This window comes from Cucurbita maxima, unplaced genomic scaffold (genome assembly GCF_002738345.1).
Source record: "Cucurbita maxima cultivar Rimu unplaced genomic scaffold, Cmax_1.0 Cma_Scf00009, whole genome shotgun sequence".
Taxonomy (NCBI): Eukaryota; Viridiplantae; Streptophyta; class Magnoliopsida; order Cucurbitales; family Cucurbitaceae; genus Cucurbita; species Cucurbita maxima.
The window spans coordinates 3,464,959-3,484,514 of record NW_019272025.1 but is presented as its reverse complement, the minus strand read 5'-3'; the positions used below and the strand labels follow the sequence as shown (position 1 = coordinate 3,484,514).

Below are 19,556 nucleotides of genomic sequence, written 5' to 3'. Positions count from 1 at the left end.
TAACATAGTTAAAAGGAACAATAAATATTTACTTAAACGAACAAATCACTTTTATTTTGAAACAGGAAGCAACTTTCACAACAAAGAGACTAAACCAGAAGCTTTTATTGAAAACAATCCAATGAAAATAAGAACATCATCAGCCAAAGGACATGATGACCACTACAAAGTTAAGCATTTGAAGTTTCAATAGGGGAACTCTTCCAAGAACAGCAAAATGTTCTCTCTGCTCTGCTATATGATCACACTGCTGCAGGAGGAGCGACCAGACCGGGAGAATTGCCCACGCTGATCTTGCTCTCCCGGGTCATCACCACCTCGACAAGGCCACGATAGCACATAGCTTGAACTCAAGAGTAGCAGCATAAATGAGAAAGCAGGCAAATGGCTACAATAAATTATGCAAATCCCAAGTCCAAACTAGCCATTCTGTTTATCTTTGTTTTGTAAAAGAAAAGAAGTCTAGAGAAAGTTGTTTGTCTCATGAAATATGAATATTGGCATCGTTCTTAGACCATCTTTTTTGCCAGAAGAAAGGAATGCCTCATGTTGAGCTACTCTACCTGCACCTATGGACAATAATTAGCCAATGTACTGTACAAGCAACTATTTGAAGTTCATATATATATATATAACAATGATCTAAATGAAAGAAATCTTGTTCTGATTTCTGAACTTTGGTTCTTATTCGTCCCAATCCTTAAATTCGACACAAAATTGCTTGGCTCAATGCTCTTTAATTTGTACTTCGACAGAAATCTTCTACACGAATTGAAGAAAACCAAATGATACAGACATTTTAAGCAGCAACGAATCAAATAATTGTTTCCGAACAGCCGAAAGGAAGAAAATAAAATTCCATTTACAGCAGAACAAATTGTTGAACTGAGAAGGATAAAAAATAGCTAAACATCAGAGATCGGAGCAATAAATCTCAGTCCAAAATCCACACACCTTTGGACATCGTATCTTAGTCAAGATTAGGGCATTTGGCTCCCGAGGATGGATTCAAATAGAGTTTATATGCATTTTTATAGGAAAAGACTCGGAGAAAGCTAATTATTAGGTTCAAATGATGAAATCTCCAAACAGATCAATCCGAAACAAAATCTTAATTCCATATGATATGAACACTTTAATTTCCTGAGCCAAACCGTCGCGATCTTCCTTTCCACTTTAAGAACAAAATAAATAATTGAAAGAGGAACAAAAGAACTAGATTCAAACAGTAGATGCGAGGATTTCAGCATTCAAACAGGATATCTTAAAAAATCATATCAAATGTACTAGGATTTTCAGATACTTTGATCTTATTTAATAGAGCAAAAAAGGGAAGATAGAAAATACCTCATTGTGGCGAGAAGAAGAAGAAGAAGAAGAAATGATCAGTGAATTTTTTTCTCCTGAAACTTGTTTCGATGGATCTAAATAAAAGGGGAATGGGGTCTGAGGTTCAGTGAACCTGGTCGTGGTCTGTGACTGTACGGCCACAATAGCCAACGTCCGATGGGAATGTTCTTCGGTGGGTGTATTTTTTAAGCTATTCCCCATACATCTTAGACCTATTTTAATTTTTTAAAAAAAAGAATTGGAATCTTTTAATAGTCTTAGAAAACAAATTTTAATATTTTGTCCAACAAATCCATTAATTTTAAAAATTATTCTAACACGTGAAAAGTTTATTTTATATTTTTGAAGTTTAGAAATTTATGGGAAAAAAAATTTAATTAATTTATTAAAATATAATATTAAGTACTAAACTTGTAATTTAATTAAATTATTTTATTTTTTTTTATGTAAAGATATTATTTTTGTAACGCCCCTAATTTTTTTAGATAATGGTAGAAATTTATAATAAATGCTCTTAAAATGAAGTCATGCTCTCATATTTAATTTTAAAATAAAAAGATATAAATAACATAATTTTTAAACCAGAAGTAAAATGCAATAAAATACTTATCGACTACTACTGCAATTCAATATGATCTACTCTCCTATCATGATCTATCTTAACTTCATGGTCTTTTCGGCATTCTATCTGGGAGTTTTACCATAGAGCCAGACACTAGGCGATGTGCTAACGAAAAGATTGAATTCCGATGAGGGGTGGACATCAGTGAGTACACACAGCTGATAAGAATATGTGTTCCATTTTGATATAAATGATCTCGCTATATCTCCATCTCAGCTGAACCCATCCATATGAAAGCATTATGAGCTCTAAAACCACACCCATCAATAGAATCATCAAGCATTTACAGTTTCAACAGAGTTGCCCTGATACACCAAACGAAACCCTTCGTCGAGCATCGTCTAATCATAACAAGTCCTTCATAAATTCAAGGATTAATGTGTCTCGGACGATGAAGAACAGCCCAAGAAGAACAACGAGCATTGTCTAATCATAACAAGTCCTTTATAAATTCAAGGTTTAACGTGTCTCGGACGATGAGGAACAGCCCAAGAAGTACAACAACCATGATCCCAGACGACATGATTCGCTGCTCAAGTTCTAGAGGCAACTTCCTCCCGCCCCTAGCAGCCTCAATGAGGATCAAGGCCAACGAGCCGCCATCCAAAGCAGGCAAGGGAAGAAGGTTTATAACAGCAAGGTTAATATTAAGCACAGCTGCAAATTGATAGAGCCCATCAATGTTGGACCTTGCAACTTCTGCACCAACAGCAATAATGGCCACAGGACCAGAAACCTTACTGGCTGACTGAGAGAAATTCAGAACAGTTTGTTTCAAGCTATCAAGAACATTATATGACAGACCCAAAAATTCCTTTCTAGAATAGCTAAAAGCCTCCAAGAAATTCTTCGCTACAAGTTTTGAAATCTTTACATTAGGCGAAAGCTGAACCCCAATTCGCCCTGTTCCATCAAAACTCTCATCTGGAGTGACCCCAATTTCAAGATCCTGTTGCCCTCTTTCAACTTTGAGAAGAACAGTTCTATTGGGGCTTCTTTTAATTGTCTCAACAAGCTCAGAAACGGCTGTGGGACCCAATTTTGGCAGTTCATTTCCATTAACAGCAAGAATCACATCCCCTGGAAGCAGCCCATCTCGAGAAGCAGCCGAAAGGGTTCGAACCTCAGGCACAAGCACGCCGGGAAAGGGCTCTTGAACCGGCAAACCAACCGACGAGACTTGGATTAAGATGATTATGTATGCGAATATTATATTGGCAATAACACCAGCAGAAATCACTAATACTCTATCCAATATAGGTCTATTTTTAAGCAAATTTTCGTCATCCATTGGAATATCGCTATCAGGATCATTATCAGGAAAACCCACAAATCCACCAAGAGGAAAAGCCCTAATGGAGTATTCTACGTTGTTTTTGTTGAATTTTGCAAGAATTGGACCAAAACCAATTGCAAATTTACTTACATGGATACCCTGTAGACAAGCGGCGAGGAAGTGGCCACTCTCGTGAACGACAATGATGGCCGTCAACACAGCCGCCGCCTCGAGTACCGACTGAGCACTTCCAATATCGATTCCGGCAAAAGCCCACAGCCTGAAATCGCCGCTCCTCCGACATGGGATTTTGCTCTTTTCCCAGAAGATTTGGTGTCTGTTCTTGAAACTGAGCTCCGATGACGTTAAAGAATGACATAATGAAGAAGAAAATTGGGATTTAGAGAAGTGGGTTCTGTACTTGACTGAAAAATCTGAGAAGGGTGACTTCGAATTGGCAAATTTAATGACTGAATAAGAAGAGGAAGAGAGATTTAATAGCATGATGTTTGAAAGTTGGGTAAGGGTTATCAGGATCGACGGAGATTTAGAGAGAAATAGAGGAAGGGGGAAGAATTGGAGAAGAAATAGGTTTCGGATAACACCTTTTTCAAATTTGTGGAGGGGAATTTAGGGAGATTCATGATATTTGAGAGACTCACTCGCCTGCCGGTTCGAACGTGCGATCCCAAAATTCAAAATTCAAAAAAAAAAAAAAAAATCTAAAATTTGTATCATATTTATAAGTCACAACGTCATCCAATCCACTCTCAAAAGAGCCCATTTCTCCAATTGATGCTTGTCAGGTTCAGCGAGGAGCCTGTTCTTCGAATGAGGATAGAAATGAGGCGGTGTGCCAGTAAAGACGAAACACCCACATTGATTGGGGAAGAGAACGAAACATCTATTATAAAGGTGTGGAAACCCTTCTCTAACCAATACATTTTAAAGTTTTGAGAGAAGCCCGAAACCGAAAGCACAAAGAGGGTGAGGGTTTTTTATTCTTGAAATGCTTACTACAAGTTCTATGAACTCATAACAACAAGAAGCATAATTAAGCAGTTTTATCCAAACTAAGAAACAAGAAGGGTGTGATTTGGAAAGTGGTGTGGGTGTGGCGGAGGAGAAGGCGAGAGGATGGAGTGAGTCTGTATTTCACGTCTTCTTCCTCGCTGGCATCAAAGAAGCCAGAATGGACGAGGAGGCGCATGAGGCGGCCAAGGTATTGAGCCTTTGAAGGTTGAATACGGAGCGCCGCCACTAAATCGGAGAGGGTCATGGGTTGGGCGTGGCTATGGATAACATCCGGTATGCCCAATTCAACAGCACATTTAAGAGCCATGGAGTTCATAAATTTCAAAACATGGTTCCAAACATGAGCTTGAGATTGAAGCAACTCATCCAGCTTCCCTTCCATCTAGATTTTGTTAATTGTGTGTTGCAGAATCCATCATGTGTTCGTACTCTCATATTTAAATTCTCCAATTCGATCTAATATCTTTATTCTATAATTATAATTGATTAAGAAATCTTTCAACCCATAATGCTATTTTTTTTAGATTAAATTATACATGGCTACTCTCTTAAATGTTAGTTAGATTATAAATATAATTAAAAGTTTTAGGTCCCTCATTTAATTACTTTGAGCCAAGATATTGGCACGACTCAATCAAAAAACACACCGCTAAATAATTAATAATTTTCCAAAATGCATCATTTTTCTTTTAACCACCTTCATCTAATTTCAAAACTCATCTTCCGCCATAAACCTCTTCATTTCATCCACGCGCCACCCTCCCTTTCAAACGCGCCGCCACTTCTCCCTTCTACAAGAAGACTATTAAATTTTGCGGATGCAAGCTCATAATTAAATTTAATTCTTTTTCTTCCCTTTTATAAGCAAGAATTGTCTCATTAATATATATTTTATTTGATGAATTACATTTTTAAAATTTAATTAATATTCTCAAAATAAGATATCAATTATCATTCTAACGGGAGATAATTTTAATTTTCACGGATAGTTCAATACAATATATCTTTATCAAATCAACTTTTATTCACATTTTAATTAAATGGTTCAAATCTATAACAATTTTTACCTTTATGATTAAATTATAAATTGAATTCATGAAATTTTTAATTTATTTTTTTTTATTTTTTTTTATTTTTTTTTCTCGACTTAAATGGTGATAAATTCGAATCTCTAATAAGTAGGTTTTAATTAATTTAATTAAAGTTGTGCGGAAAATATTATTAAGCATTAAAAGTCTTTAATGTAAAGTGTTTAAACTTTAAAATATTATATAAATTACGTTTAAAATTTAATTTTGTATTTAATAGATTTTTAAATATTTTTTTTTTTGTACAGTAGTTAATGAGTTGTTGAATTATAACCTTAATTGAATGGTTAGATATTTAAATATGAATGTGACAAATATTATCAAATATAATAAACTTCGAGATATATTTTAAAGCCAAATGACAATTAAAGGTTAATAATTTTATTTATAATTATTTTGGCTTCTTGAACTTGAAAATGACGATATCCTCGGCTCTTTCTGTTGTCATCATTTCAAAAAAAATAAAAAATAATAATAATAATAATAAAATGAAATAACTCGAAGAAATAATAAATAAAATAGAGACAGCTCAACCTATTCTAATCAAACCATTAAATATATGAAGGTCTAATTATATTTATAAATATTATAACATTAGTGCTACCAGTCACATCATAATATAAGACCTAGTTTTGGCACATTAAAATATTTATTTTTAAATATTTTTATTTCACTTTTTAGACCTTTATAAAATTATTTAATTCTAATTAGGTAACCCAACTAATTGTGCATCAAATATTAATATACCTTTTTATCTCTTTTTTTTTTTTACTTTTAGAAATAGGAAGCAACTTTATAGAATTGTTGCGATATGGTTGAAAATTTTGGTTTTGTCCATAATATTTTTTTTAATTTAAAAAAAAACATATTTATCATAGAAATAAAACTTAGTGTTTGGTTAATTAAGGTCAAATGCATAGAGGAAATTCAAATTGAAATTAAGAAATTTTTAATATTTAAATTAGATATGGTTGAATATTCACCTGAATTATATATATAACATAAAAAGATTTATTTTGACTTTAAAAAATTCTATTTCAATATCTAAATTTTAGTAAAATAATTATTTATTATAACCTTTTAATTTTTATAATGCTTATTTTAGCATAAGCAAATTTAAATTAATTTTATATCTGTAAATCTAAGAATTAAATTTATGTTGGTTAGGATTAAAAAAAATTATAAAAATAAAAAAATCAAAAGTAATTGATTTGTTTAGTATAAATTTAAATTTTATAACGAATTTTCGAATAGATTTATAAATTTTGAAAGATAAATAGTGGAAATAATTAAATAGTAATATTTGGCGCAGAAAGTAAGGCAGGCCGTGGAAGGTAGGTGTAAAGGAGTAGATACAGCTTGGAATTTGGAAACCGACTAAAGTCGACGACCCCACAACGCCATTACTACCCGCTCTGCACACTCTTCATCTTCAAGTCTCTGTGTCTCTCTCTGTCAATCCTCATTCCTCTGGGCCCCGTCTTACCAATCTCCTTCTCAACTTCAATTTCAAGGTATTTTTCACTCCCTCCGATCGATTCGAATCCAATAGCATCGCGCTTTCTTTTTCTGTTTTTGAATTCTATTTGCATACGTTTTTCCTTCGTTGAGCTTCCTCCTTCCGATTTCTTCAGTTTGATTTGATTGTTGATTGTTGATTGTTGATTGTTCCTTGATTTTTGGTGGGCGTTTCTGTCTTGTGAAGCTGTATGTATATCCGATTCGATCGTTGAATACGACGTTTGCACCGTAATTTGTTGTTTTTTGGTTGATTAATTTGAATCTGGTGTCTGTTTGGTTTGATTTTTCGATCCTGAAAGGGATTTTAGGGCTTTGCTGCTCAGTTGTTTGATTAATCAAGAAAATGATTCATATCTGTTTTGCTGCCAATGCTCTGATCATCTGATGAAAGTGACTTTGATCCACTGTGGTTTCTTACAAAAGGATCGTCTCGACTTTTTATTTTTTTCCTTTTCTCAATGCTTTATGGCCAGATTCTTGAGGGACACTACATGTTTGGTTTTGTCCAAAAAACAGTATCGAAATTTGGATTCATAGAATCTATAGTTAATTTGTGAGTTTATTTTTTCAATGTTACAGGTGTCTTGTGAAATGGTTTTACAATAATCTATAAGATAAACAAATACACATTATAAGATACATGAATTTCATATAATGCAAGTTCAATTTCACAAATTCAATCACAAGTCAAACGCCTCGGTTATGTTTCTTCTTCGCCAAGATTGTCTTTAGTTTTGTGTCATGCTCAATGATTTCTTGAAAATGATAGTTGAAAATGGGAACCAAAGCACCAAGCTGGGCTGATCAGTGGGGTTCAGGAGATTATGGAGTTGAAGACGATGACAACACGGCAATGACGAAGAAAGGGAGCAGCAATGGCAATAGTAGCAAGAAGATGGCAGAGGTAAAGGCAGCAGCCTCAGCTGGATTTGTGAAGGCCAAGTCTGCTGCAGCAGTTGGTGCTCAAAAAGTGAAATCTGGAACTTCAGTAGGCATCAAATGGGTGAAGAATCAGTACCAGAAAAAGGTCTCCAAATGACTCAAAATGCTTGAGTTCTCCCTTATCAAACTTTTTTTTTTTTTTTTTTTTTTTTTTTTTTTTTTTTTTTTTTTTTTTTTTTTTTTTTTTTTTTTTTTTTTTTTTTTTTTTTTTTTTTTTTTTTTTTTTTTTTTTTTTTTTTTTGCTTTATCATAAATTGTAGTCTGGATATTTTTGTAGTATTGTAGTCTGGATATCACAGTTTAGACATCATATCACAAATTGCTATGAATTCCCATTATTTACAACATGACTTTTGAATACCGCAAATAGGATGGTTTTAGTTAGTTAAAATAAAACTATACAGAAAAGCTTTGCATTTGAAGGGATAACACATGGGGGTGAGGNGAATAAACAAGAAGAGCAAATATGATCCTTTCTCCTTCCCATTTCATGTAGACGTTTCGAGTCTGTGTTTCAGCACGCCCCAAACGTGTTTTCCCCGCTGTAGGTCATATAAAGGAAACCATCTTCATCTTTGTTTTCCTCATAAATTGCAGACATCATAGCAGCTGCAGACCGACCGAACAAACGTTTAGAACCAGAAAAATGATATATGTGAAGATTATACACAAAATATGATAAGAACACATTCCCAAAGTAAAAATTATATTTTTGTTCTCACCGGTAGGGGGCAAAATATTCTTCACAAAAATGAAGATGGCCTTCTCAGGGCTGAGCTTGATCCTCTTTCGGACCACGTACACGAACTGACCCACAGTTAAATCAGCAGGGACTAAATATCTGCAATCAATAAGGACAGTAACATAACTTTTCTATAGATAACAGTCTTTGTAAGTACTTATAAACATGTTCTAAATAGGCTCTAAATCCTTCACAAAAGTTTTGGTCATCATCGGTTTTCTTCACCCATAGCTCATCTAGTTATCAAATCCTTGCAACGCTTCTCGATATTATCCATTTTAAGGTTCAGAAACATAGCTTTTAGACCTTCAAACAGCATCATTCTTCTACTACACAATCTATACTCATTTTCGCTACTCAAAACAAAAATAGAGATCTATCAATCCACGTCCCCCACTAGCCTCCACTAGCCAACGTTGTTTTGAACATATTGATATTCCATTCAATCTCAATGAGGTTACATTTGATTCCTTTGAACGTGATACGGAGATTAAAATAGCTAGAACATCGTTAACCCAAGAAAACGTTCAAAAGTACAAACAACAATATAAATAACTTCATATTGACCTCCGACTCAATAAGACAAGTCATACAACACTTGAAAGACCTATTCTTTTTGGATAACAAACCAAACTTCCATAGAAAAAATGAAGCAATACAAGGGCATACAAGAAACAAGCTTCAGAAAAGCAGGAGTTCAATACTAACTACAAAAAGAACTCCGGTCCAAAACAACTAGACGAATGTCATAGTTACAAAATGGTCTAGTGACCAATGCTCAAGAAACACTAAACCTCGAAAAACGTTCGCAATACTGAAAACATTCATACGTTGCCATCAATCTAGAACACTATAAAGAACAGCATTTCAGCATTCACAAAATTCGCTCGTTTTACTTCCAATTTGAAAGATACTTATAGATTTGGAAAGCACATCAAAGTAACAAGTTAATCCTAAATAAAATCGAAACGCTATTGAGTAAGAAAACAGAGAGCAACTTACTTTTTTTTATCAATTTCTGGAACATCACTCTTTTCAGCCCTTTCCACGATCACCTAAACCAGTTAACCGACAGACATTAAAACAAGTACGTATTACAAAAACAATCAAACAATCGCAAGCATTCATAAATTACAAAGATCATACCGGAATTCTGTCAGGATACTTCTCTCGGATCCTAGCAGATTCAACCTGCCTTCTTTCTGGAATGTTCAGAATGTCAATTCAAATTTCAAGTTAATTTCTTATCTTCCCTAGAGTTTATTCGAGAGTATGAATATCAGGCCAAGGTTATTTCCATTTGATCTGGTAGATTACAATAAACATTCTAAAAAAAAACTCCCTCATACAACTTGATCGATTGTTTTAATCTTCTGTTGTTCATCATGAAACATAAGTATTTGGGTTTGAATCTCATCAATCAAATTAATATACAAACCCATATGTAATGGGGAGGGTTAAGAATACATATAAAACATTACGCCTCTCCTAATTATGAGATTTGGGCTTAGCAAGTGATTTAACATCGCAATTAAAACTCAATACTCTTATCAATGAATACTAAAGACCCCCACCAGAACACAGATTGATCCTTTCATAACCAAACATCCCGAGATCAGAACTCAACCATTCGGTGAATCCATAATTACAAGAAACAAAAGGATAAACCCAATCATTTCGACTATGACGTATGAGGAATTAAATGAATCAAGCCATGGAATCGAACTGCGTGTTCAAAACTACGAAAAAACCCTCAAAAGATTTGACAGAAACCACAAATTATGACCCTCGATTAGCGTACGAACAGAAAAAACTAACCCAGGGGATGCTCCAACTTAAACGAGCTTTTTGCCATCGAAAGAAAAGCCTCCTGCAGCCAAAAGAAAATCAAAGGAATAAAGAAGGAGCACAGCGGTTTTCGAAATCGGCAAGGCAACGGAATCGAATTATTGAATACCAAATGAAAAGACACCGAGAGACGCTCTGTGGTGAATGAAATTAAGACAGAATGAGAAAAATCGTTTTCAAGTTGAATATATGCAATGAATATCTCCCCAGCCCCGAACACCGATCCCAATCGCTATTCCCGTAGTCGTTTTTACCTCTTACTCGGGCCCTTCTGGAATCCCCGAGCTCTCGAAATGGACCTGCACAAACTTATCTCTTCAAATGGAGATTGCCCAGTTCATGTCTTATGGGCTCTGGTGTCAAGGTGGAAGCCATGTTCGGGTCGAGCCCAAAATTGGCCTTTTCGGATATTTGTAGGTTAAAAAACAATATTATGAAAACTAAGATAATTTTTTAATTATTTATTTTGTTGTCAATTTTGAATAAATATTTTTAAAAACCAAGCAAAATTTTTAAAAAATGGTTTTAAAATCTTGTGATATGATTTTCTAAATGACTAAAGATTTAAATGTTGCTTTAATAAAGATAAATACTATTAAAAAAATAAAATAAAACAAAAAAAACCATAAAAGCTTCTACTCCGATCCTTTTTCTAATTGATGTGGGACCCTAGTCCATCTCCGTTTAGGGGCCAGCGTCTTTGCTAACACATCCCCTTATGTCCACCCCCTTTAGGGCTTATCCTCCTCACTAGAGCTTTTCTAATTGATGTGGGACCCTAGTCCATCTCTGTTTAGGGGGCAGCGTCTTTGCTAACACATCCCCTTATGTCCACCCCCTTTAGGGCTTATCCTCCTCACTGGCACACAGCCCGATATTTTGTTTTACTATCATTTGTAAGAGTCTAAGCCCACTGTTAGTCGATATTGTCTCTCTAAGCTTTTCATTTCGAACTTTTCATCAAAAAATTTAAAATGTTTTTTTTGGTTCTCCTCCCAATCGATGGGTGAGATCTCACACAAATGATTGTGAAATATACTTTAAGTTCTATATTTAAAAGCCCGAAGATTTAAATTAGATACTTTCAATTTTGTAAAAATTGAGTCTAAGAAGACCGTGTATTTTAAAATTTATAACAATTTAATTTTCTTAGTTAATAATTACATTTATTCTGATCTACTGAGTTAGAAATTTCATTAATCTTAACAAAATTTCCCTAATCCAAACATTAAATTAAAGTATTCTGTATGGAATGAATTCGTTTTCACAACCATTTCAAATGGATTTCAAATCCAAAAGTGAAACAGCTTTAAATCATATAGAAGCAATAAATTTGTCAACAACCTTCCAATGAAATGAAAGAACCTCCATTAATGGCGTGCCTAGAATCCTTAAGCCACACGTTACCCAAAAAAAAAACATTATAAAACACAAAAGAAACAAGAAAGAAAGTGTGTTAATCGAATTGAATTGAGCAACGAACAAACACACAGAGAGGGTGTTCCTGAGAGTAAAGAAATATCGACATTAATGGCGATTGAACAGAACCAAACATCCCTTTACATTCTCCATTTTCTCCCTCTGCCCATCATTTATAAATGGCCTCATTCAATGCCTCCCCACATTTGTCTCACTGCCTCCTTTGGTTCCTCTTCTTTAATTAATATTCCAACCTCCTTCCTGCTTTGGTTGTTTGAAGCTTTAATGCTTCTTCATAAATGCATCATCCACCCTTTTTGCTCTTTTTCTTTATTTCTGGATCTTCCCTTCTGCCTTCTTAACCACTTCCTCTGTTTCTCTTTATAAGTTCTTTTGAATCTTTGTGTATCTCTTCAAAAAGGAACAGATTTTGTGGTTTGCAGGAGTTCATCTTTTTCCAGCAGCTGCAATTCCGTTTCCAACTTATTGGGGTTTTGCATTTTAGTAAGTTTTTATGGTTTTTTGTTGATTTAAACGAGATGTTGGTTCGGTTCAATGAGAAAGCAGTGCTCTGTTTCACTTGGGTTCTTCTTTTTTATTGAGCCGTGCCAATATCACGTGTTGTATCATCCACAATCTAAGAGTCTTATTCATAAGAGAATGTTTTTTTTTATTAAACTATTGAAAGTGACGAGGAAAATGACTTCAATGTTCATATGTTCCACACGATTCGGTTTGTTTTTAGTTCGATAACATGAAGTTGGGTAGAGGAATTTTGAACTTATAACATCTTGTTTGAAAGCATATGTCTTAACTAGATGAGGTATACTCAAGTGAACCATGCTCATCTTGACATGATTTTGCCTAGTTTAGAAGGTTCAAAGTCTCCGGATCTTATCATTTAGTTTGCTAATAAGTTGAAAGACAGAGATTCTCCTTGTTCTTCAGATTATAACTTCTCTTTCGAGATTAACTAGATAAGCTATACTCAAGTAAACCATGCTCATCTCATCGTGATTTTGTCTATTTTAGAAGGTTTAAAGACAGATTCTCCCTCAAATTCTACTCGATTATAACATATTTTCTTGTTTTCTAGTAATGCTTTAAACTGTATGAACACCATTCTGTTTTTCAGCAGGCGAAGCAGAACTAGACAAGAACATAAACTACTATTACTACTATGGAGAGAATTTCCTTTTCATACCCAAGTTGATCTGTTTCCAAGGGTTTCTTGAGAAGAATCTACTGGAATATTGCTCTTAAAAGTATGTATTTATTATCATGTTCTTCAGGACAATGGAGAGCGCTAATAACTTACACATTGCCGCTCATAGCCACAAAGAATTTGCTATGTTAAATCACTCTCTATCTCTCTATTAGGTATGTGAAATCTGTGTATTCGTACAAGATTAGCATGCTTCTATTGCAGAAAACAGTGTGAACAAACAAATTCATGATCAGTGTGGAAGAAGTCGAAGCAGTATCTCAGAAAGTGGCATTCCATAGTACATTCTCACCTTCTCCGCAGCGTCGATGGACTTCCTTAATCCTCTCGGCAGATCTGCAAATGCCGCTGCAACTCCAATCGAACGAAGCAACGCAAATGTTCCCCGCCTGAGCCTTCCACTCGCAATCTGCACCAGAAAACAATTTGCAAATCAACAGGGCAGGTAGAATTCTATTCGATTCTAATTATGATTCTACGCGGAAAACACAAGGGATTGGAAGAAGCTGGGGGCCGATAAACACTGGATTTGACTTCTGAACCAATCTTCTTTTTCAAAATGGTTCGCGAGGTAGCTAGACCTATCTCAAATTCGTCTTCCATGGATAAATCCTTGCTTTTTTCTTACCTCCAAAAATAAGCATTTAGCTCAATTAATAAAAATAAAATTTTTAAAAGTTTGAATAATATTTTAACTCCAAAAACTCCCAAAATTACCTTTAATTTTCAAAAAAATAAAAAATAAAAAATACTCTTACAAAAAGAATTAATACTAATTTTTTAAAATCTTCAAAAACACATTTAAACTTTTAAAAAAAATCATAAATACAAGTTAATACTGTATTTTAAAAATACTCATAAATTTTAAAAAAAATAACATTAAAAAGCTGGGAGATGAGCTATGAAATGTTAGCCGATAGTTCTAGTCTTTATATAAACATAAAATTTCAATAATGTTTTTTTAGACGTAGTACCAATATCAAAGATATTTTTGAACTTTTTAAAATGTTGAAATAAAATTTAAGGGTATTTTTGAAATACTATTAAAAAATTTGAGGAATATTTTTGAAACATTATTAAAAAAATAAATAAAATAGTATTTTTGAAACAAAATACGCATTTTCTTCCTTCAAAAAAATATATATTTTTTTTAGTCTAGAGGTATAATTGATAGTTTATGAATAATTCTGAGATAACAAAATTTATGAGTATTTTTATTAATTTACCCGGTAGAGTGCCACAGCAAAGTCTCCTATCATCAATATGTTCGACATTGAGACCGATAACCCACGAACCCAAGGAGACATCCTCGTTAGCATACTTGTGTAAAACATGCCTGAGAGAGAGATAACAAACCTTTGTCGAAATCTATAATCCCAAAATGAAAGACCATAAAGTGTTTGTTTGAAGCTCACTGGTTCATTGAAATGTAAGCACCCAAATCATTCGAGATTGCATATAGTTGTCCTGTCGCATGTCGGAAATACTTGTTCCCACCTTCTCCAAACTTCCAATGTTCCGGCTCATGGTACCTCACTCCTCTGCATCACCATCGTGTTCCATCCAGTTTCAGCTCAATATTGACTGCAAAAATGGAAGGGGAAGCTGAAAATGCCTCACCTTTGCGAAAGAACGGGGCCAGATTTCATGCATCCAATGTATACTCGTGGCTTGGATCGATGTCTGGCTAGTGTCTCGCCAAGCGTTCCTGTGCCAAAGGGTAGAAAGAACATGAAATTTCCATCAAATTTTGATGCTACAAATGGCCACTGAATTAGCATACCGATGTTTACATGAACATCATCATCAACTTTGACGTAGAAGTCTGCATCCCATAGAGAAAAGGCTGTGACAAAGTATATCTTGGTTTTGGCGGATAATTCAAGGTAGCCTTCAACATGATCCTGTTCAGGTAAACAGTGTTGGATGATGATGAAGGTTCCACATCGGCTAATTTAGGAAATGATCATGGGTTTATAATCAAAAAATACTCTCTCCATTGATATGAGGCCTTTTGGGGAAGCCGAAAGCAAAGTCATGAGATCTTAACGCTCAAAGTAGACAATATCATATCATTGTAGAGAGTCGTGTTCATCTAACAAACAACAGCTAGAAACAATGGAAGATGGGTATAAAATATTACCAGCCTAAGGAAATCTCCATGCTTTTTATCTTCTGCTTCAATAGCTCTGTCAAGAATACCTCCTGGTGTAGCACTGTATAAGAATGAAAGCCATTGAAGGAAAATGGGTATTAGCCACTCAAAGGCGTAGTGTTCTTGTTTAGATAAGATTGCTACCCATATTGACTCAAATGGGCTGTGAATCAAATTTGAGTAAATTTCCGATCGTTTTGGTCGATTACGTATTGTCGTCAGTATCATGATTTAGGGAGAGGTTTCTACATCCTTATAAAGAAGGTTTCGTTCTCGTTTCCAACTGTGGGATCTCAAATCCACTCCCTTGGGGGCCAGCGTCCTCACTAGCACATCGCTTGGTGTCTGGCTAGGGTATATACCATTTGTAACAGCTCAAGCTCACCGCTAGCAAATATTGTCCGTTTTGGCCCGTTACGTATCACCGTCAGCCTCACGGTTTTCAAACGCGTCTACTAGAGAGAGGTTTCCACAACCTTATAAGAGATGGTTTGTTTCCCTCTTCAACTGATCTTGGATCTCACAATCCACCCCCTTGGGGGCCAGCGTCCTTGCTGGTACACTGCCTGGTGTCTGGCTTTGATACCATTGTCAAATATTGTCCGTTTTGGCCTATTACGTATCACTGCAACCTCACGGTTGTAAAATGCATCTGTTAGGGAGAGGTTTCCACACATTTATAAGGAATGCTTTGTTTCCCTCTCCAACCGACGTGGGATCTCACAATCCACTCCCTTTTAGGACCAACATCCTCATTGGAACACCACTCAGTGTCTAGCTCTAATATCATTTGTAACAACTCAAGCCCACACTACTAACAAATATTGTCAGCTTTGACTTGTTACGTATCACCGTCAGCCTCACGACTTTAAAACGATAGGATCTCAGCCTAACTCTAATAGTAATAACATTAAGTATTCACAAGCCTTGGCTTCCATTAAAAGCAGCCAAGCAGCAGTTTAAGCAAGCAAATGCTCACTAACTTAGAGCTCATAGACAACTCAGCAGCATATACTTGTCAGAAGTTCCATCATTTTCAGAACAAAAACACTCAGATCTGGTAATTTTCTTAAGAAGATGGCAAAGTTCCCCAAAAAACTAAGCATTATTCAACGCCACCTAATTCCAACCTAACATTTAAGGGCATACGAAGAGTATAAGAAAGCAACCTATGGCCAATGGCAAAGCGAATAATGATACCCTTTTCTTCCTCCAACTTCTTCCTTTTTTCACCTTTTTAAACAAAACAATTGAACAGATTAATACAAAGATCAGCCAAAACTAATGAACAATCATGAACGAATCCAATACAATCCAAACCTTGAGGCATCCAGGTAGCTCGAACAGAATCTCTTCTTTTTCTGCTGCTAAACGCAGTATTGATTCCTATAACCATTAAATACTTTCTTCTCCCAGTTGTATCACTCTGCTTTGAATCTTCTGATAAAGGTGAGCTGCTTTGGATTGATTCTTGAACTGCCTTGGTTGCAGCTAACTCCATTTCTAAATTGGATATCGATTTATCTAATGTGCTGCATTTAAGCGCCTTGTAAGTAAGGTATAGCTATTGTAAAACTATCCCCCACCCACCATTAGAGGACTTACTGTATAGCGTTGTGTGTGTTAAAAACCTTGCCAAAGATGTCTTTTGATGAAAAAATGAGTTCATTCTGCGGAGGAGGAGAAAATTTTAAGGCAGGTTCATTATAGTGCTAAAGAAGCAAGAGAAATGTGGAGATGCTTACTGATTTTAGATCACAGCCCTTTGATACTAACTTCAATTCTTGGGCTTCTATGGTCCTCGATCGAGCCATGTCTTTATGTTCAGGAATAGTCCACATCCTGCAAGAAATTTCATCGTGACATCAGCATAAACCTCCTAGCCCCACCACTGACAGATATTGTCTACTTTGGCCCGTTAGTATCATCGTTAGTCCTTATAAGAAATGATTCGTTCCCCAACCGATATGGGATCTCACAATCCACCCCATTGAGGGTCCAGCATTTCGCTGACACACGGTGTCCGGCTCTAACACCATTTATAATAGCCTAAGCCTACAACTAGCGGATATTGTCCGTTTTGGTCCAATACGTATTGTTGTTAGCCTCACTGTTTTAAAACATGTCTACTAAGGAGAGATTTCCACACCCTTTAACGTGGGATCTCACAATCTACCCCCTAAAGGCTCAGCGCCCTCGCTGGCACACTGCCCGGTGTCTGGTTTTGATACCACCACTGTTAGCAGACATATTGTCCGTTTTGGCCTATTACGTATCGCCGTCAGCCTCACGGATTTTAAAACACGTTTGTTAGGGAGAGGTTTCCACACATTTATAAGAAACATTTCATTCCTCTCTCTCACCGACTCAGGATCTCACAAAGACTTGGGATATTACTGTTGGATGATGAAAGTCTCATGTCGGCTAATTTAGGGAATGATCATAGGGTTATAATCAAATAATACTATATCTCCATTGTTATGAGACCTTTTGGGGAAGTCCAAAGCAAAACCACAAGAGCTTATGCTCAAAGTGGACAATATCATACCATTGTGGAGAGTCGTGTTCGTCTAACAATTACATACATATCATCATTTCATTCCATGCTGCAAAATGAAAAGTGAATATAGAATAGAATTGACGACCGAATTAGAAGCGCTGGACATGCTGTGGTGATATCAACCGCAGTCTAGCAAGTTGTTCATACATGGGAAGAGTATTGATAAATGCAATTGCTGATAATACTAATTCCTAAGCCATTGAATCACAAAAAGAACAAGAAAACAGAAGAAAACATGAGACCCACCAAACTCCCATTCATTATTAGGAGAGAGAGAGAGAGAGGGAGAAGAAAAGAACAAGAAGAAAACAAAATCACAGAACACGCGTCCTTTTGGATCATCTGGGCAAACCAACAAACGTGGTGAAAAGAAGATAAATATTCCCAAACATCAGCAGCATAGTTTTAGAAACCCAGAATTGAAAAGTAAGCAGGAAATGGAGAAACAAAGAAGAAACCCATTTGAGAGAGTAATAATCAGAGTTTGAAACCTGTTGGTGAAGAGCATTCCAGAGCAAAAGCTAGCCAAGCAAAGGAAGAGGGTCCATTTCCGGGATATGAGAGTTCTTGAAGAGTGATGATGATTCGCTTTGCTTTTCCCACACATTTTAGCTTTCTATCTCGCAACCATCAGTACCCGAATCGAGCCAAACACCAAAAGGGCCAAAATGGTTAAGCGAATTCGAAACAGAGGTAGAGAAGAAGGGTTTAGAATGAACAGTGAGAGTAATAGAAATCAGAATAAAGAAGAGGCTTCTTTGTTTGTTCTTCTTCTCTCTCTAACACTGTATTTGCAGAATATGGATCGCGACTTTACAGAGAAGGCAAGTAGAATTGAACAGAGGACAGGTGAGAGATAATAAGACCGACATCGCGTCATCTTTCTCCACACTCTCAAATTACCTATCTACCCTCCTAACAAAATGGAACACCTTCATTTGGACAAAATTCAATTATATTCCTAAAATTTCCTTTTTTATTTCTAAACTCTTAAATTTTATCTAATAATAACTTTTATATATACAACAATTTGCAGCTTTTTATTGAAAAACTTTTTTTAAGAAAATTTTAAGATTTTATGCTATCCGAATTACGCTCAATTAAACAATACATTAATAAGTTAAATTTTACTCTATTAATGTTTATACGTTGACACAGTATAACAATCAATATGATTAGTAGATTGTTAGATCACTCAATCAAGGATTAATTACCCATAAACCCCATAAAAAAAATTGAAGGGTTAATTAACTAGATATATATATATATATATATATATATAAATATATTTTTAATAGGTCAAAAGAGTAAAAGTTGAAAGTGTTTCACGTACTTTCTTAGGACAAAAAGTTGATAGGCAATGGAAAAATGTGCCCAAAATCGGAATTTTTGTTCACTGTTATCCATTTGTTCCTTTTAAGCTTTCGAGTCAATATTCCTTAAAGCATTAAAGTGAGGAATTTTCTTTATAATTTTTCAAATATTAAATTAGGATGTTATTGTTATTTCTATATATTTTACCATACTTAATAATCTGAAACCTTTTAATGCCTAAAAGCGTGGAAATTAGAATAAAATTGCAACTTAACTGGATAAGTTTACGAATGATGATTTTCCAGTTATGCCCCTGACACGTATATCCAAACTGGCAAATGATAGCAGCTTGATTGCCATGTCATGACTAAGAAGTAAAAAAAAAAACCAATGGAGAAATTATTAGTTATTTAATGTACAAAAATGATTAAAAGCTCTTGAAAATAAGAGAATAAGAAT

The 19,556-nt window shown here is 35.1% G+C and overlaps 4 protein-coding genes and 2 long non-coding RNA genes across 7 annotated transcripts; 1 reads left to right on the top strand and 5 right to left on the bottom strand.

The window, feature by feature from the left end:
• Window positions 1-27: 27 nt before the first annotated feature.
• LOC111484164 lies at window positions 28-1,543 on the bottom strand. The gene is made up of 2 exons (XR_002718452.1): window positions 1,348-1,543; window positions 28-569 (listed from the first exon to the last, which is right to left on the bottom strand). It is a non-coding gene; the product is annotated as an uncharacterized LOC111484164 (long non-coding RNA).
• An 816-nt stretch (window positions 1,544-2,359) lies between these two features.
• Window positions 2,360-3,964, bottom strand: LOC111484092 (probable membrane metalloprotease ARASP2, chloroplastic). The gene has a single exon (XM_023130541.1). It carries the CDS (start codon window positions 3,750-3,752, stop codon window positions 2,403-2,405), a length of 1,350 nt encoding a protein of 449 aa, XP_022986309.1. The 5' UTR covers window positions 3,753-3,964; the 3' UTR covers window positions 2,360-2,402.
• Window positions 3,965-4,302: 338 nt separating this feature from the next.
• LOC111484018 (8-hydroxyquercetin 8-O-methyltransferase-like) lies at window positions 4,303-4,665 on the bottom strand. Its single transcript, XM_023130435.1, has one exon. The coding sequence runs from the start codon at window positions 4,663-4,665 to the stop codon at window positions 4,303-4,305; it is 363 nt and encodes a 120-aa protein (XP_022986203.1).
• A 2,007-nt stretch (window positions 4,666-6,672) lies between these two features.
• LOC111484163 lies at window positions 6,673-7,857 on the top strand. The gene is made up of 2 exons (XR_002718451.1): window positions 6,673-6,885; window positions 7,662-7,857. It is a non-coding gene; the product is annotated as an uncharacterized LOC111484163 (long non-coding RNA).
• Window positions 7,858-8,127: 270 nt separating this feature from the next.
• LOC111484151 (autophagy-related protein 8c) lies at window positions 8,128-10,639 on the bottom strand. Its single transcript, XM_023130636.1, has 6 exons — window positions 10,534-10,639; window positions 10,395-10,446; window positions 9,723-9,778; window positions 9,579-9,631; window positions 8,557-8,675; window positions 8,128-8,443 (listed from the first exon to the last, which is right to left on the bottom strand). The coding sequence occupies exons 2-6, from the start codon at window positions 10,429-10,431 to the stop codon at window positions 8,349-8,351; spliced, it is 360 nt and encodes a 119-aa protein (XP_022986404.1). The 5' UTR covers window positions 10,432-10,446; window positions 10,534-10,639; the 3' UTR covers window positions 8,128-8,348.
• Window positions 10,640-11,876: 1,237 nt separating this feature from the next.
• LOC111484098 (probable beta-1,3-galactosyltransferase 2) lies at window positions 11,877-18,642 on the bottom strand. Of its 2 annotated transcripts, XM_023130551.1 has the most exons (12): window positions 18,275-18,642; window positions 16,969-17,065; window positions 16,829-16,893; window positions 16,544-16,755; window positions 16,393-16,456; window positions 15,212-15,284; window positions 14,852-14,972; window positions 14,689-14,776; window positions 14,484-14,609; window positions 14,295-14,404; window positions 13,361-13,477; window positions 11,877-12,307 (listed from the first exon to the last, which is right to left on the bottom strand). In XM_023130551.1, exons 1-12 carry the CDS (start codon window positions 18,388-18,390, stop codon window positions 12,291-12,293), a joined length of 1,206 nt encoding a protein of 401 aa, XP_022986319.1. In that variant the 5' UTR covers window positions 18,391-18,642; the 3' UTR covers window positions 11,877-12,290. The 2 variants fall into 2 exon arrangements, with proteins under 2 accessions (XP_022986319.1, XP_022986318.1); XM_023130550.1 differs by lacking the exon at window positions 11,877-12,307 and having other exon boundaries at window positions 13,101-13,477; window positions 18,275-18,640.
• Window positions 18,643-19,556: the final 914 nt, after the last annotated feature.

Excerpts from the sequence above, each read along its gene's own strand:
- LOC111484092 (XM_023130541.1), bottom strand. The coding sequence starts at position 3,752 with ATGCTATTAAATCTCTCTTCCTCTTCTTATTCAGTCATTAAATTTGCC.
- LOC111484018 (XM_023130435.1), bottom strand. The coding sequence starts at position 4,665 with ATGGAAGGGAAGCTGGATGAGTTGCTTCAATCTCAAGCTCATGTTTGG.
- LOC111484151 (XM_023130636.1), bottom strand. The coding sequence starts at position 10,431 with ATGGCAAAAAGCTCGTTTAAGTTGGAGCATCCCCTGG. Across the intron at positions 9,779-10,394 it reads TAAGTTGGAGCATCCCCTGG|AAAGAAGGCAGGTTGAATCT; the intron begins GTTAGTTTTTTC and ends TGAACATTCCAG. Across the intron at positions 9,632-9,722 it reads AGTATCCTGACAGAATTCCG|GTGATCGTGGAAAGGGCTGA; the intron begins GTATGATCTTTG and ends TAACTGGTTTAG.
- LOC111484098 (XM_023130550.1), bottom strand. The coding sequence starts at position 18,390 with ATGTGTGGGAAAAGCAAAGCGAATCATCATCACTCTTCAAGAACTCTC. Across the intron at positions 16,756-16,828 it reads AACACACACAACGCTATACA|CACATTAGATAAATCGATAT; the intron begins GTAAGTCCTCTA and ends GCTTAAATGCAG. Across the intron at positions 14,610-14,688 it reads GGCCCCGTTCTTTCGCAAAG|AGGAGTGAGGTACCATGAGC; the intron begins GTGAGGCATTTT and ends ATGGTGATGCAG.